The sequence below is a fragment of the Peromyscus eremicus genome, chromosome 1 (assembly GCF_949786415.1).
Source record: "Peromyscus eremicus chromosome 1, PerEre_H2_v1, whole genome shotgun sequence".
NCBI classification, from domain to species: domain Eukaryota; kingdom Metazoa; phylum Chordata; class Mammalia; order Rodentia; family Cricetidae; genus Peromyscus; species Peromyscus eremicus.
The window spans coordinates 1984383-2000941 of record NC_081416.1 but is presented as its reverse complement, the minus strand read 5'-3'; the positions used below and the strand labels follow the sequence as shown (position 1 = coordinate 2000941).

At 38.8% G+C, this 16559-nt stretch overlaps 1 protein-coding gene across 1 annotated transcript in view; it reads right to left on the bottom strand.

Annotated features, from left to right (window-relative positions):
• Positions 1–16559, bottom strand: part of Pdzd8 (PDZ domain containing 8) — a 65363-nt gene that overhangs the window by 15270 nt on the left and 33534 nt on the right. Inside the window, exon 3 of the mRNA XM_059255826.1 lies at positions 12213–12315. Within this exon, the coding sequence (XP_059111809.1) occupies positions 12213–12315 (103 nt within the window). The remainder of the gene's footprint in view (positions 1–12212; positions 12316–16559) is intronic.

Genomic DNA, 16559 nt, shown 5'->3' with positions numbered 1-16559 from the left:
ATCAACCCAGGACTTGTAGGAAAGTGGACAACTGTGCCGTTCCCACTGGCTTTAGCTTTGTTCATTAGCAATCTTCCCCTGGGTCCTGCACCTTCCTGCCTCAGCTCTGTGCTCCAGGAAGTTTACAACAGCAGGAACCCTAGTATCCCCGAAATGCATTCCAACTCAGAGACGCTGGCCAGTCGCCTCTGGATTTTTGGTCAGAAGTGAGGATACAATGCTAACAGTTTGCATGCTTCAGGGGATCTTTGCATTAGGACGATTAGGAGCACCTTTTCATTCTGAAATGCTCAACTCAGAAACAAAACCCTTGATGCCTCAGCTCGGTTGTAACTGAAAAGCTTGGCTTTTTTACTTTTCTCAGGTAAAGTTTCTGGCCCTTTTGGGCTCTCTGTAGCTCTTTACCCACACTCTCCCAAGCATTTCCCTCAGGGTACTCTGACCCACTGTCTTTTACTAGCTTGAAGAGACAGAGCTTAGAAGAGGTTTTTAGGAACTTGTCCCCGCCTCCTGCATTGCAGGGAGGATTTTTAAAGCTTGAAAGAGAACTTAGAGGTTTTGCTGTCTTCAGAGGTTTGTTGTTTTCCCTTAGAGCTAATCACAGGTGGTCCCTATACTAATATCTTCAGGTGATTCTAATTTTTGTCCTCAGAATGAGTTCTGAAAGGCTTTAGTTTTTAAGTTTGAGAGCTTTTGAGAAAGATGAGGCTTTTTAGAGTTTTCCCCCAAATTTTCCAAGAAAAGCTTTATGAGAAAGGTTTTTCCCCCCCCAAGAGAAAGAGCAACTTTTCCCAAAACTTCCCAACTTTAAACTCTTTGGCTTTTTACATCCCCATTTTTTGCCTCAGGGAGAAATCACTTTCTCCTGCCGCTCAGACTTAGCATTTCAGTTGTCCCCAGGACAAAAGCTTCCATAGGAAAACTTTTTCTTCCCCATAAGCTCAAAGAAGAGCTTTTTTACTACCCATAAAGCCCAAAGAAAGATTTTTTCCCCCCAGTTTGCGTTCTTAGCCCCCAAAGTTAGAAAACTGTAGAGTTTTTCTGTCTAGTTGCTTTACTTATTTTTTCCTACACAATCTTACACTTCTAAGTTTTTCCTACACTATTCTACTACCCTATGCCTTATTTTTCACAGACAGAAATTGAGAAAGGGATAGAAGATAGAAAATTTTGACAGAAGAGAATTTCGCTGCAGCATCGGACATCCTTCCAGTCCGCTTTCCTTTTCTCTCGAGGATAAAACCCCTGCCTCTCAAAAATATATATAAAAAATATATATTTTCCATAACACCGGCATGCCTCATCCACTGGCAGGGCTGAACTCAGCACTTTCGCCAAAAACTCTGTAATAAAACTATTATTTTCCTTTATCTTTAGTCCCTATTACTTTGTCTTTAGTCCCTGTTCATTTGTCTTTAGTCCCTGTTCATTTGTCTTTAGTCCCCCCTTCTTTTTTAGTCCCCCCTTTTTTTCTTTAGTCCCTTTTTTTTTTCTTTAGTCCCTGTTCGGGCGCCATTCTGTGGGGCGTTTACCCAACCACCCCCACAGTTCCCCAGAGTTTTCTTGAGTGCGAGCAGCAGGAAATATTAGATAGAAGGATTTATTGCGGAGAATATCGCGGAGATAAACAGATAGAAAATAAAGGATAGCCTCGAGAGGGCCTGGAACCTATTCCAACGGGCCCCGACTGTCTCTGCGCCAGGGTTTTTATAGAGACGCCAAGGGGTGGAGCAAAAGACCTCCTCCCCCAGCACAGCCAAGTGCAGACCATCCCAGACACCTGCACTCAGGCCCGTGGTCTAATCATCCTCTATGAGGACCTGCTGGGTAAAGCCACGAGGAACCCGAGAACGGGCTCCCACAATGTCCTTGTCTCAATCTCTGCACCCCCTGCCCCCAACACACCCTCACATGCCATGGTGGTGCTTAAATAGATAGATCTGTATAGGATAAGAATGAATTCTAAATTAAATTCTCTCACATGAACTAGAAACATTTTCCTTACCAGAATGATGCTTACCTTTTTAGCAGTTAATGTTCAAAATAGCTGAAAACTCATCAAAATTAGCTTAGTCCTCCAAGCTCCAAAGCTTATGGTATATTGAAAACAAATTCTGAAGGACAACTAAAATGTTAGCTGGGATAGTTCTGTACTCAGCTGGGTTTGAATTCTGGCTCTAAGTATTAGTTTATCAAATTTGGAAGGCGATTTAGCCCTATGGGACTTTTTTTGTTGTTGTTCTCTCTTTTTTTTTTCTTCTATTTTTAAGACAGGGTCTCTATGTAGCCCTGGCTGTCCTGGAACCCACTATGTAGACCAAGATGGCCTCAAACTCACAGAGATCTACCTACCTGCTTCTGCCTCCAGTGCTGGGGCTAAAATGCATGTGCCGTCACATTTGGCTTGTGGGATTTATTTATAAAGAGAATATATTAGTTCATATTTGTTGAAACAAAAAAAAATTCCTGATGCAGAATATTTGTGAAGAAAAGAGGTTTACTTAGCTGTTCTGGAGGTTCATTGGTATGGCATTAGTCAGCTCTTCTGAGGGTTGCATACTACAATGGGAACATGTCTAAGAGCACAGTAGAGCAGGAAGCCAGAGTGATTCTGCTGGGCTCCCTTGTAACGTGTTCTTTAGAGAGCTTCAGGGGTCCTATGAGAGCTATTTTAAGTTTATTGAGAATAACTGTGATCCAAGGACTTCCCCTAAGGGTTCACTTCCTTAAAGGTTCTATCATCTTCTATATTGCCAAACTGGGGTTAAGCTTCTAACACATTGAAACAAACCATATCTAAGTCACAGTGAAGGGGCCACTATTTTAGCATACTGGGTTGTTGTCGTAATTAAATGAAACTAGGCATAAATGTCAAACACAAACCAGAAACCTCCACAGTCTTTCCTCAGAAAGACTTTCTTTTGGATGAGAAACAAGTAAGACCTCTCCAAACAGAATGGCAGCTTGGCCATCAGGTAACTTAGCTTCTAAGGTAATTGAATGGTAAATAAGGACTGTATCCTTCAGTCACAAAGAGACAACAGAGACATAGAAATGCACTGAGAACAGAAACTTCATTATATAAATACAAATGACCTAAGAGATCTAAGGAATAAAAATGGCCTTCTGCTTAGGTTCAAAAGGCTGTTAAAATAATTCCATCTGAATAATCAATACACTTAAGGTTTCCTCTTTTTAAATTTGATTAAAGCCTTTATTAATGCTTTGACTTGAAACAAATTTAAATTTTATACAACCATTCTAGTGAAATAAAATGCTAAGAAAAGTAGGCAAAGGCTGAGGTTGTTATGGAAACAATAGCATGAATACTCATGTCCTTTGAAACTCTTGTCAGAGAAATAGCTCTTAATCTGAGTCACCAAATCAACCTTCACTTTACATATTAACAGAATACTTCTGCAAAGTGATTCAGATATTACAAAGTCTGTGGGGAGACTTAAGGAAAGATTTTTTAACTATGATTTTCTAAAAAATAACTTTTTATATTGAAATAATTTCAGGAATAACAGAAAGGTTACAAAATTTTTTGCTATTTATCCTGAGCCATATTTCCTGACCAGTGTTTCACTACATTTGTTTTTCTCTTGCATATTTTTTTCCTGAACCATTTGACAATAAGGCACAGATATGATTCCCATTTTCACTAACTACTTAAATATTCCCTAACAAGGACATTCTCTCAAATAGGCCACCCTCCTTGTTAGAGTAAACCTGCTTATGTTAGAGTCACCACTTGGCTTTCTTATTTTTAAAAATAGTTTTTTAATCTAAACCATTTTTAGATTTTATTTTATGAATACTTTACCTGAGTGTATGTATGTGTACCATGTATATACCTGTTGTCTTTAGAGATCAGAGAAGGGTTCTGATACATAAGTGGTATCTGGAACTGGAGTTATGGACAGTTCTAAGCCACTATATAGCCACCAGGTGCTCTGAACTGAACCCAGGTTCTCTCCAAGAACAGCAAGTGCTTTTAACTACTGAGTCATCTTTCCAGCCCTGGCTCTCTTATCTTAAAAACAAAGAAAAAGCACCACTTTCTCTCATGGCCCAAAGAAGTACTTCTCTTGCCTTCCTTACCTTGTTACAGGAAGAATTTGAAGGCATGGGGCAAAAGACTTGGGCAGAAGTAACTGCTCTTCTCTAGAGGTGATGAAATAAATGTTCACCATCATAGAACTAAAATAGAAGAATGGGGATTTGAACCCAGGCATACTGGATGCCATTTGTGGAGATGATACAGTAGTGTGAAATGATATTCTCTGAAGAAGCTGTATCTATATTACATATCTATAGATTGCTTGCTTGACCTTGACTAATTAGAACATAATTATGGAAAGATGCAATGTTGCATATTCATAACCAAAATCTATGAATGTTACAAGCCACTTTTGGCCAACTGTCTTAATTTCTGTATCTGGCCTAACACTCCTGATTATTATATCAATTTAAAACTTCTCAGGATGTGTCAGTAAGATTAGTAGAGCCTCTACCAATCCTAATGCCAAGTATACTATAACATCTGAAATCTAAAGAAGAAATTTCCCCCCAACTTGTAATCCAGTTGCCTGATGTTTCCAACCAATGTAAATACATGTATGTACACTAATTTATGACTTTCCCTTTTTGTTCTGTGACTGTAAAAGTTTTGTATAACTGCTTCCATGATGGAATATATCATTCAGAGTAGCCTGAATCCATGTTTCCAGTTCACAGTCATTCATATTTGGCCAGAATAACCTATTTTCTTACTTCAGTTGAAGTCAAATTGTTACAGCAACAGTAAAACAGAATGTGGGTCACTCAGTCTGGGTTTGCAGGATGCCTCTGATGCTTCCTAATCGGGCACATGTGGGCAGTAAGGTGGATCCCACTTAACTGCATGAACCTTGACAGTACCTCTAACACATTCCTGAACCATCTATGACCCAGCTCTGCATCCAGCATCTGTGTATAACTCAGGAAATGAGCTATCTGGTGAAAAAATATTTCATGAAAAGCACATTAGTTCCCGAGTATGGATTGAGCTGGTCAGTTCTTCTTGGCTCACAGTGAAGTAAACCATCTTAAAAAATAGACTCTAAAAGTAAGGCTTATGTTTTGTGACTATTAGTTTTCTCTCACCAGCTCTTTTTTGCATGTTTGTGCGTGCATGTTTGTGTATGTGCAGGGCAGAGGACAATGTCAGGTGTCTTCTGCTGTTCATCCTCACCTTCCTTTCTGAGACAGGCTCTCTCACTGAAAAAAAAATCCATTCTGGACTGCCTTTTCTTGGTCACTATCACTTTAAACCTAAGTTTTCAGAGTATCTGCTTTTTCCTTTCTGTCTACCTCCTCATGACTGTTCTTTCTGGCTACCTCTCTCTAAAACTCTTTCCATTCCCAGAGATATCCAAAGCCATTCTGATTCCATTTTTTATCTCCATAATCACCAACCTAGTTTAGATGTTCATTCTCCTCTATTATTTCGTCTTTCCCTTACCTGATCACATCCGTGACTCTACTCAGATCCAACGCACATATTGTTGATGACCTACTTCATGCCAGAGATGTGCCAGATATTTACAGATGAAGAAGTAACTGCCTCTCATGAGATTGTGAGAAGCATTATCAGTCTTATTTACAGAATAATAAAGTACTTGTAGATGAGATGGATTTAGACTTTGACATGGCCATGCTGTCAAAAAGAGGCCTGGCTAGGACTCAAATCCCACTCTTCGTCTCCCTTAAACAGAGATTCGGATTAAAACACTTTTATTCTAAAAGCCTCATAGTCTCTACTGTCTTGGAAGTAACAGCTACACTTCTCAGATGCTATTTAAAGCTTTTATTCTTAATGTTTCTTTTATCTGTCACTTCTTTAACATATTTACTAGTTTTCCCCAAAGAATGCTACTTTCCTTCACTAGAAGCTCTCAGTAATTTTGCACTGAAACTGACATACTCTGAGCTGACAATAGCAATATATGATACACACAGGAATGCTGATCTATTTCTCTTGACAGGGATCATAAAATGAGTATACTTCATATTGTTTCTTACTCCTCATTCTTAGTGTCTTAGACTAATTTGATTTGAATTAAATAATATTTTAACATAATTTCTTACCCCTTCCCAGAATTTCACAATCATACCAGTGTGTAGAAAGCTGAGACAGGAACTTCATCCTTTATTTTTAACTAAGATGAACTTTTAAGAATGGAAATGTTATGGAGGATTTACTATTAGAGCTGAAAGGCACTTGACTTTAAGAAGCCAATTATAAAATGTTACATATGGTTAAAATTTCATTGAGTCCCTACTGTATTCTCAAATGTTATCAAGCTGAACTAAACCAAAGTTTTCATAAAAGACTGACATTTTCAAAAAAGCTTTATTTGCTTTAATCTTTCTCTTCCTTTTGATAAGATTAAGACTGCAAATGGCAAATGGTTAAATAGGCACACCAAAATTCGACCTGCCAGGCATGCAGCCTTAAGTAAACACACCAAAATGCCAAGTCCTAGGCATCTGGCCTAATGTATTCAGAAGTCTGTCTGTCTCAGCTCAAATGTTCTCACTTAAAATTACAGTTTTTCAGAGTCCTTTTAAACCCTTTGTAGGTACTGTCAATAGTATGTAGACAAATCTGGAAATGTAGATTTTTATTCATTATTACCCAACAAGGCTTCTGAAAGTCTCCAAAATTAAAAAGGAAGTGAAGACAGTTCAATTTTAAATCATACCAAGTCATTTATTTCAGCAATACACTCATGAGGCATTCTTTTGATGTTTTTAGTACTGCCAGAAAGAAAACAGACATCACTAGATACTACATTTGTAAACTAATAGTCTCACACTTTAAAAAAAGCAATATTGAGCAGTAAATCTCATTTGGTAGAGTTCCTCATCATAAAGATTTTTATTTGCTTAAAAAGAGATGGGAAATATTCAGGGAAGGAGAAAGAAGATCAAAGTATGACTAAAAGTCATGCTGAAACCCTAAAGATCTGGAAGGAAACTGGTAAGGGTACTCGGAGGCTGATGTCCAAACAGCTATGTTTAGTCTTCCCACAATATTTACTGAATATGCAGAACAAAACCAATCAAGGGACTTATGGTAATAGAAGATACTGAGGAGATAACCCGATCAAATTATCGTACAAATAGAACTGTAATACTCCAGCGTTGACAAGTATTTACAAACAGGTTTGTGCTAGCTAGGAAAAGTTTTCCAGAGGAAGTGATGGCAGTGGGATACAGATGACACTGGTACAGAAAGGGAAGATTCTTACATATCTAAAAGCAAGTGCAATCTACAAATGGAAATAAAAATTGGTGACAGGACTGAATTCCAAACAGGGTAACAGGATAAAATTCAGATACCAGCCAAAGAGGTCATTATCAACCTTAGACTGAAGGATAGAGGTAAGAAGTGGTATTGGGCCTGAGCATCAAGTAGAAACTGGAACAGTGGCTTGTCCTATGAGAAGCAGGGGCCAAAGAAGACAAACCAGCTGCCAAATAGGTTTAAGGTTAGAGGAAGAATACCTTGGTTTCTCCAGTCCACTCTCACTTCCCATGGGTGTTGCACAACCATCAACTATAGCTGAAAGCTACTGACATTGAAGACTTAAAAGAATAGTTGTCTGAGGTCAGCCCTCTCCAGGAATGAAACAGGACAAAAGTCCAGGAATATATCTGAACAAGGGCAAGCAGGCTAAGGCCTAGCTGGCACAAGCAGAATTCTGAAAAGTATAAATATATACGGAGAAACAAGCCTACGTCACACTTTAGGAAGGGTGCACACTTATCAGAGATGTACAGTACAGAATAAGGCTGGTCAGAAGGGCTGAAAGCGAGCACGACTAACCCTGAGAGTGGAGGGAAGAAGAGAGGGCAAGAAAAAAGACAGGGACCAGGCTAGGCAGGTCCCTTCTTGGCCACATCAAGGAGTCTGTCCCCATCTTTAGAGTAATAAGGAATCACACAGGGATTTAATCAGGCAATGGGACACAATTTCTGTCAATCAGATCTTAAATATCATTAATCAGCCTCCTCTTTCCTTCTAGAACATTCAATACAGACAGCATAAGAAACATATCAATATCTGTGTATCAGCATGTGTGTAGCTTGCAGCAACACCAAAGACTTCTTCAGCTGTCTATTAGCATTAATCATCAGTGGCATTAGATTTCTCTTCATGAAATGAAAGAGCTATGAAAGAACACAGATTGAGTTCCTTACTCAGTAATACCTAGATTTATCACTCACCTCACTATCTTTTCAGTTGGTAACACTAATTTTCCCCCATCTGTTTATCTTTACCCAGTCATTTTATGGGGTTAGTTGTGGTAAGAATAGTAACATGAGAAAACACCATAAGATTATCATACAAAAGAAGCCAGTTGGCAGAGGATAGGAAACATTTCCCCATGAGGCTATATGCAAGAAAGAATACCATGAAAACAACCTAAGACTTCAAATGCTGGAGAAGACAGCTGCTAGTGAGAAACCTACAATGGGCCCTAAGACTGCTAGCACAGTGCTTTGGGGTATATGCCTTTTTCTAGCTCATTAGCGCACACTCACTTTTGGAATGCCTCCCCCAACCCTTCTATTTCTACTTACATAAAAAAAGTCATCAAACAGTCAAACAGGTTTGTTTTTTTGTGGACTAGCTACCTAAAAACCATTCACAATTCTATTCTTCAGTAGGTAAAAGTGCTTACCATGAAAGCATGAGGTTCTGAATCTGACCCTCGGTATGAACATTAAAAGAACAAAAGGCAAACAAACACAAACAAACAAGAAGACTGTTGGCACATACTTGTAATCCCAGTGCTGGGGAGGCAGAGACAGGTAGATAGATTCCTGGAGCTCACTGCTCATTGACCAACGAGTTTAGCTACTCAGTAAGTTCCAGGCCAGTGAAAGATCTCACCTGAAAAAACAAAGGTGGATAGCCCCAGAAGAGGTTGGCCTATAGCCTCTACACAAATATATACCAACACATACGCACACGAGTGCGCGCGCACACACACAGACACACACACAAATGCATGCATGCACACACGTGTGCACAGGTTTCCCATACTATATGACTCAGTTCTGCCAATGAGCTGTTAGGTGAAAATCCCTGGAAATAGTCTAGAAAAGCACTGAAGGAGGAGATGCAGGTAAAGCACTTGCTGCAAAAGCAGGAGGACTTGAGTTTGCCCCAGACCCACATAAAGGCAGGTGCAGCAGCAAACTCCTGCAATCCCAAGAGATGAGAGAGAGGGACAGAGTCCTAGAAACTCACATGCAGTTAATCTAGCACATGCAGCAGTGGTGAGAGAGGGGGCAGGGGTAGTACGTGTCCCCAAGTTGTCCTGTGCCCTGTGGCACACATATGCCTGGACTAGCTCTTATGCTCACTTGAGTGTGCACTCTCTCTCCTCTCCTGACACACATCAAAACAAAACAAAGAAACCCAACCACAACACCACCTTGGCTGATGCCTATCAATGGTTTGCCTTGGACTCCATCACTTTTCTTACAAAATGGATACTTACGAGTACATTAGACATCGTACAATCATGAAAACAAAACTTCAAACTAAGGATGAAGAGACAGCCAGGATCCTTGGTTACAGAACTGTAAAGCTTTAAAAAACTCAAAAGCACATTAAACTGTGGAAGAAGAGACACACAAGTGGAGTAGACTTGTAATCCCAGCTTTTCAGAAAGCTAAGGCAGAAGCATTTAAGTCCAGCCTTAGAGACAGCATATCACAAAATAAAAAGTTAAAGGGTAGAAGATAAGCCCAATGGTGGAATACTTGTCTAGTATGTGTGACACCTTGGGTTGAATCCCAAGTGCTAGGGGAACTTCCTTTTATTCTTCATATTCACTGCAATTAATGACCAAATTCACTGAATAAATTTCAACATTAAAAAAATGGACTTAAACTGGAAAATTGTATTATACATAGGTTGCTTCCTAAGCCATCAAATGATTTAGCATATCTGTTTTTAAGGATGTGAGATTTAATACTTAAATTTACTTAAATACTTAAATCCCAAAGTATCAAATTCTACTCCAAGTATTTTATATTGCCTTGAAAATAGCAATTTGCCTTCTTACACATAACTTCAGTTTATTGGTTGCAGATACTACTGTTGACATTTTCAACACCTGGTATAATTAGTAACCTAAAATTATTTCTTGAAAACTACCTGTGACATGTGCTAAGATTTAAAATGATGATTCAAAATTAAAAGTCTTACTAACCTTTGCTACAAAATATTAAAGCTGTCTAATCCCATATCTTTGAAAATAAAATATAGAAAATTGAAAATGCCAGTAGCAATGGCAAATTATGAGCAACTCAAAGTCAAAATTTAACCAGACACAATAATAATGATTTCTTATATAGTTATGTATTTCAGCACAAACTCTAAAACTGGTTATTTCATTCCTTGGAGAAGCTACTTCAAATTGATTGAAAATGAAAACTTAAAGTTGGGGTAAGAATAATGACCAGAGAGGGAGGGAGGAAGGAACAGACACAGACAGACAGATGCATGTACGCACACATGGGCACACGGTGGGGGGGTGGGGGGGTGGGGTGGGGGGGTGGTGGCGGTGGTGGTGTACCTGTATCTGCCTACTTACCTTGGGCTGGAGAGATGGGTAATCACAAGAACTTGAATTTGAGTTCCCAGCAACCACATAAATGCTGTGCATAGCCAGCTGGGAGTGGTGGTGCACCCCTTTAATCCCAGCATTCAGGGGGCAGAAGCAGGCAGATCTCTATGAGTTCAAGCCAGCCTGAGCTATACAGTGAGTTCAAGCCAGCCAGGATGACATAGTGAGACTGTCTAAAAAACTAAAAGCAACTTAAATAAATGGTGGGCATGGCAGTACTAATTTTTAACCCCAGTGCTAGGGATGGGAGGTGGGGAAGGAGGATGCAACAGAGAGTCAGATCCCTTAGGTTCCCTGGCCTGTTAGTATAGCCAAAACATGAACTCCAGGTTCAGTGAGATTCCCTGTTTCAAAACAGGGTAAGGTAGAGGGTGACAGAGAAAAGACACCTTATACTGAGCTCTGTCTTACATGCCTACATCTCTACACACACACACACACACACACACACACACACACACACACACACACACACGAAACTTTTAATCCCCTATTTTACCATATTCACAATCTTCAACAACTCTTGCAACTTTCTCACAATCAAGCTCTGTGAAGCACCCCATCCTCCTTTGTCAACTTAATTTCATTTCTATTTCTCACTCAGGTAAAAATTATTTTATTTCTTCCAAGAAATTTTATCCCGTCCACTTTTAAATTTAAGGATGTTCCCTATAGTAAGATCTAAAGAACATCATTTTCATAATCCTATTTTCTTTGGATTAGTTGTCAAGCTCTGGAGATAGCTATCTTCACTCTTCTGGTTTACTACCAGCTCCTTCTCCTCTATCCCAGTCTTCTACTATTTCACACTTCTAGCTGACATTAGTCCTACAGGAACTTTTTGTCTTGAACTGTTTTTCCAGCATCAGAAACAGTACCTAGCACAAAGTAACTGTTCATAAAATGCAGAGTAAATAAATGCTGTGAACTCACAAGCCTTCTGAGACATTCAGTGAAATTAATTCCTGCTAGGGGCTGGGACGCCAGTCAGTAAAGTGTTTGCCTTGTCAGCATGAGAACTCTAAGTTAGCCTTCCCAGAACCCAGGTTTGTTTGAGTTTTGTTTTGAGTCAGGCATGGTAGCACTAGAGAGGAAAAGATAGGTGGGTTTCTGAGCTCACTGGCCAGCCAACCTGACCTACTTGGTGCACTGTAGGCCAGTGAGAGACCTGTCTGAAAAGACAAAGGTAGATGGCATCTAAGGAATCACATGGAGCCCTGGCCTTTACATATGGGCTCACACATGTGCACGCACACACACACAAATTATGACCTCTGATTCCTTACCTGAAACAGTGTTAACATTTTTAAAAGAAAGCTGAACAGACTGCTTCTTGTTCAATCTGCCCAATACTAGTTACAGGTGATCTATTTTATTAGTGAGTACTGGTTACTGTTAGCCAGACAAATAATAACAATTATTTGCTTATGACCAACAATAAATCTAGGAATACAGAAATACTAATAAAGGCATGCTTATAGAATAAATCTTACATAAATGTAAAACTACCCATATTACCGTCTTAATAGAACTCCTTTGTTTTTCTTCCCAAACACCACTGCTCAACTCAAGTGTGCAATGAACATTTGCTTCTCTGTCATAGGATCCAAAAATGAGTAACCTGCAGAAAAAGACAGAACAGGCAGGGTACTATACCAGTTATGTGCAATTAATATTTCCTTTCTGATAATCATAAGGAGAAGTAACATATTACTCCATTACTATTTTAATAACAATAACAAAAAAGAAACATTTGTTACACCCTCTAGTGGAGAAGCCAAGTAAGGCTCAAGTTAGAGGTTTCCTAGAGGCAGCTGATTTTCAGTGACTTAAACAAACAGAATCATGTATTCATGAGGTAAAACAACTGGCCAAATATCTCTATGTTGTAGTAAGCAAGACAGAGATTTTTCAAGATAGACTGTTGGATTTTAAACCAAAACAAGTTACAGAGTAATGCATATAGGTATATCATTCCTGTAAAATTTAATGTGCAGGGATACTGCAATTGAATATCAGCACACATATTGACTTCACCAACTAATGTGACCCTATTTAAATTATTTGCTTTCCTAATTTCTTTCTCTCTCCAGAAACTAAAGAACAAAAATAGCATTACTTACTTTTCAGGAAGAATTATTTTTAACATTAAAAGACAATATACACAAAGTACTTAGCATAGTGCTAAGCAAACAATAAGTGTTCAATGTTTGTTATTTCTTTCCTTTAAAAAATGTGTATGAATGTTTTGTCTGCATGTCTTTCTTGTGCATGTCTGAAGCCAAGAGGGGGTCAGATCCTCCAGAAGTAGAGTTACAGACAGTTGTGGGTGCTGAGGATCAAACCAGGGCCCTCTGGAAGATAATTCAGTGCTCTTAATCACTGAGCCATCTCTTCAGACTGTCTTTCCCTATTTTGAAAACAACAGCCACAGAAATAAGGAAACACCAAACCCATGCTTAATTCAGTTATAAAGGCACCAGCTCTAATTCTGAGATGACATAAAATTTTTTATTATTGGATTATAAAAGGGAATTATCCATATGTTAAACTTCTATATTATGTGCCCTTATAATCAGACTGTAACCTGCCAGTTTGTCTCTGGAATAAGCTTTAGCATTTACCAGCTAAATGCTAGTTTAGTTTAGTTGTTACTCTTTATTACTACATAAAGAGTGCAGGTAGGAATGAAATAATGAGAAATAAAGAAAAGTGGAAAAATACACCATGGACATTTGAGAAAATTATGTCCTATGTAGCCGAAAGGTTTCTCCAGCCCCAGCTGGTCCCGCCCAGTCCCATGTTCCCTCAGCCACTTATAAAATAATCATTCAGAGTCTTAATATTGATTACCAATTGTATGGCCTATGACAGGCTTCTTGCTAGCTAGCTCTTAAAACTTAACCCATTTCTATTAATCTATAAGTTGCCACATGGCCATGGCATTACTGGTCTGCTGGCATCTTGCTACTCCAAGATGTGAAAGTACCAATAAGCCATGAAGCCACATGGCAAGACAGAGATGAATAGAAATGGGTTGAGTTAAGTTATAAGAGCTAGCTAGGAGGAAGCTTGAGCCACAGGCCATACAGTTTGTAATTAATATAAGCCTCTGAGTAACATTTTATAAGTGGCTGTGGGACCACAAGTGGGAGAGATTCGTCCAGACCTCAGGGCCAGGCAGGACCGGAGAAACATCCAGCTATAGTCCTAAGTTTGGAGACACAGCAAGATCACCAGATCATATCCACATCTCATGAACTGGCTTTATAAATTGAGAATCATGAATAATTTATGAAGGTGGGGGAGAAAGTCCTTAAATTTAAATATTAAAGAATCTTTAAAAAGACTTTAAACTTATGCCTAATAACCTATTACCAAAAAGAAGTCAGGTCAAACACATTAAGAAAATTCATAACTTTAAAAATGTTGAGTTTTTAGATGAAAAGAATTTTCATTCACTAAAGCTCTACTGCCATCATCTGTTCAGAGAGTGAACTGCGTCAGGCTTCCTCAGTAAGCAGAGAACTGTGTAACATCTGGAGCGCCAGGCTCCCGACAGGTGTGCTAATGATCAGGAGTCAAGAACCAGAAATCAGAGCTCTCAGGAATTCTTTCTGAGATCATAAGTTATCCTACATTTTTCATAGTGATTTCAAAATGTTTTTAAAATAACATATAGCAAAAAAATTAAGTCAAAACAGTCACATTACTAAATGTGAAATATAAAAATACTACAAAACTCAGAAGAAAAAAAATATTGTCCTAGACTAAGCTATGCTTTATAATGATGCAAAGTGTAAGTACCAAAATAAAAAATAAAAAAAAGATAAAATTAGATCCACAAAAGGCTGGCCTCTAGCTCAATGGCAAAGCACTTGCCTAACAGGTACAAGGTCCTGAGCTAGGTCCCGGCACAGAGATAAAACAAACAAAACCCCAAGTGAATTATTTTTATATTTCAAAGGGTACCATCAATAAGTGAGACAACTCCCAGAATGGGAGCAAAATTTTCAAATGTATTTGATAAAGGTCAAGTATTTAGGAGGAAAAAGGTACTGACATAAGAATTAAAAGTAAAATAACACAATTTAAGAACAGGCAAGGGGGGCAGGATAGAGAAATGGATCATTAAGACCATTTGCTGCTCTTGTAAGAAGACCTGGGTTTGGTTCCCAATACTTATATATGGAGGTTTACAACTATTTGTAACTCCAATTTCAAAAGACGAAGCCCTCTCTGGCTTCCATGGTCACTGCATACACATGGTGTAATTGTTATTAACCATGAGAATAATACAAACCCAAACCATTTCAAGCCCACTAGAATGGCTATAATCTTTAAAAAGAACTTTTTTTTTTAAGGCATCAAGAGACATTGGTGGGTTTATGGAGCTATTTAAATGTAAATGGTATAGTCACTTTGAAGAAATAGTTTGTCAGTTGCTTAAAAAGTTAACACATGGTTTAGCAATTCTACTGCAAAGAAATATTATTTGACAACAAAATAATTACTTACTAGAGCACACTCTGCACTATGGACAAAATGAAAGGATGCTAAGTCAAAGCCAGTCACAAATGAACACATAACTCCGTTCACACTAAATTTTTAGAATAAAAAACTTTACAGACAAAAACCAGAATCATTATAGAAGGCCAATGTTTTGGACTGAGTTCCTCTACTAGGCCACAAAAGAAAAGACTTCTAAACCAAAATAGAGTTACTCCTGTTAAATGTCACATCACCCAAGTTAGAGAGATGGCTCCATGAGTAAGTTGCTTGCTACACAAGCATAAGAATGTGAATTTGGACTCCCATCACTCACATAAAAAGTCAGAGATGGTAGGATGTGCCTACATTTCTAGTGCTGGAGTGGGAAGGGGAGACAGATGGAACCTGGGAGCTCACTGGCTCTAAGTAAAATGATGAGCTCCAGGTTGAATGAGAGAGTGTCTCGAAAAATAAGTCCACCCTACCATACCCACCCCCACACACTATACACAATGTCACATAATCAAATTGAAACTTTAAGGAAGTAAATGGATCCCAAACAGACCAATTTGTCCTGAAAACAGATTTCAGACAACCCCTTCTGCTCTTAAAACAACAACAACAAAACAAAAGCCTGAAACTAGAGAAATGGTTCAGGGGTTCTGAGCACTTACTGCTCTTCCAGGGGGCCCAAGTTCATTTTCCAGCACCCACATCAGGTAACTCCAGCTCCAGAGCATCTGATACTCTCTTTGGGCCTCCATGGAGCACCCATACTCACTCTGACACACACATAAAAAAGGAAAAAAAAAAAACTTTAAAAAAAGTAACCTGATGTTAACTGATCAGCTTTTTTCACTATTGTATTATTCCAATTTTACAAAACCCACTGTTCAGCTAGTGTCCAGTACACATGCTCACGCATTTTACAGAATGGGGGTTAATGAATTGCAAATAAAAGTTAACAGGGTCTGTAACTATATTTAGCATACTTTTATCTTCTGACAAGTGGTTACTTAAGAGTTAGGAAGGGGTAAAACAAGAAGAGAATGAAGCATAAGGGCATGAGGTTATGAAAGTGTACAAAGTGAAGTTATACGGATGGATGTAAACTACACTAAGGCGTTGAACTGTTACACTCTAAATGATAAGTTGCATGCTATCAGGATTATACATCAACTAAGTAGGGCTCATAGGGGCTTACAGAGACCAAAGCAACAATCATGGACCCCGTACAGGTCTGAGCTAAGTCCTCAGCATATATATACCTTATGGTTGTGTAGCTTGGTGTTCTTGTGAGACTCCTAACAGTGGGAGTGAAGGTGTCTCTGACTCTTTTCCCTGCACTTGGGACCCTTTCCTTCTACTGAGTTG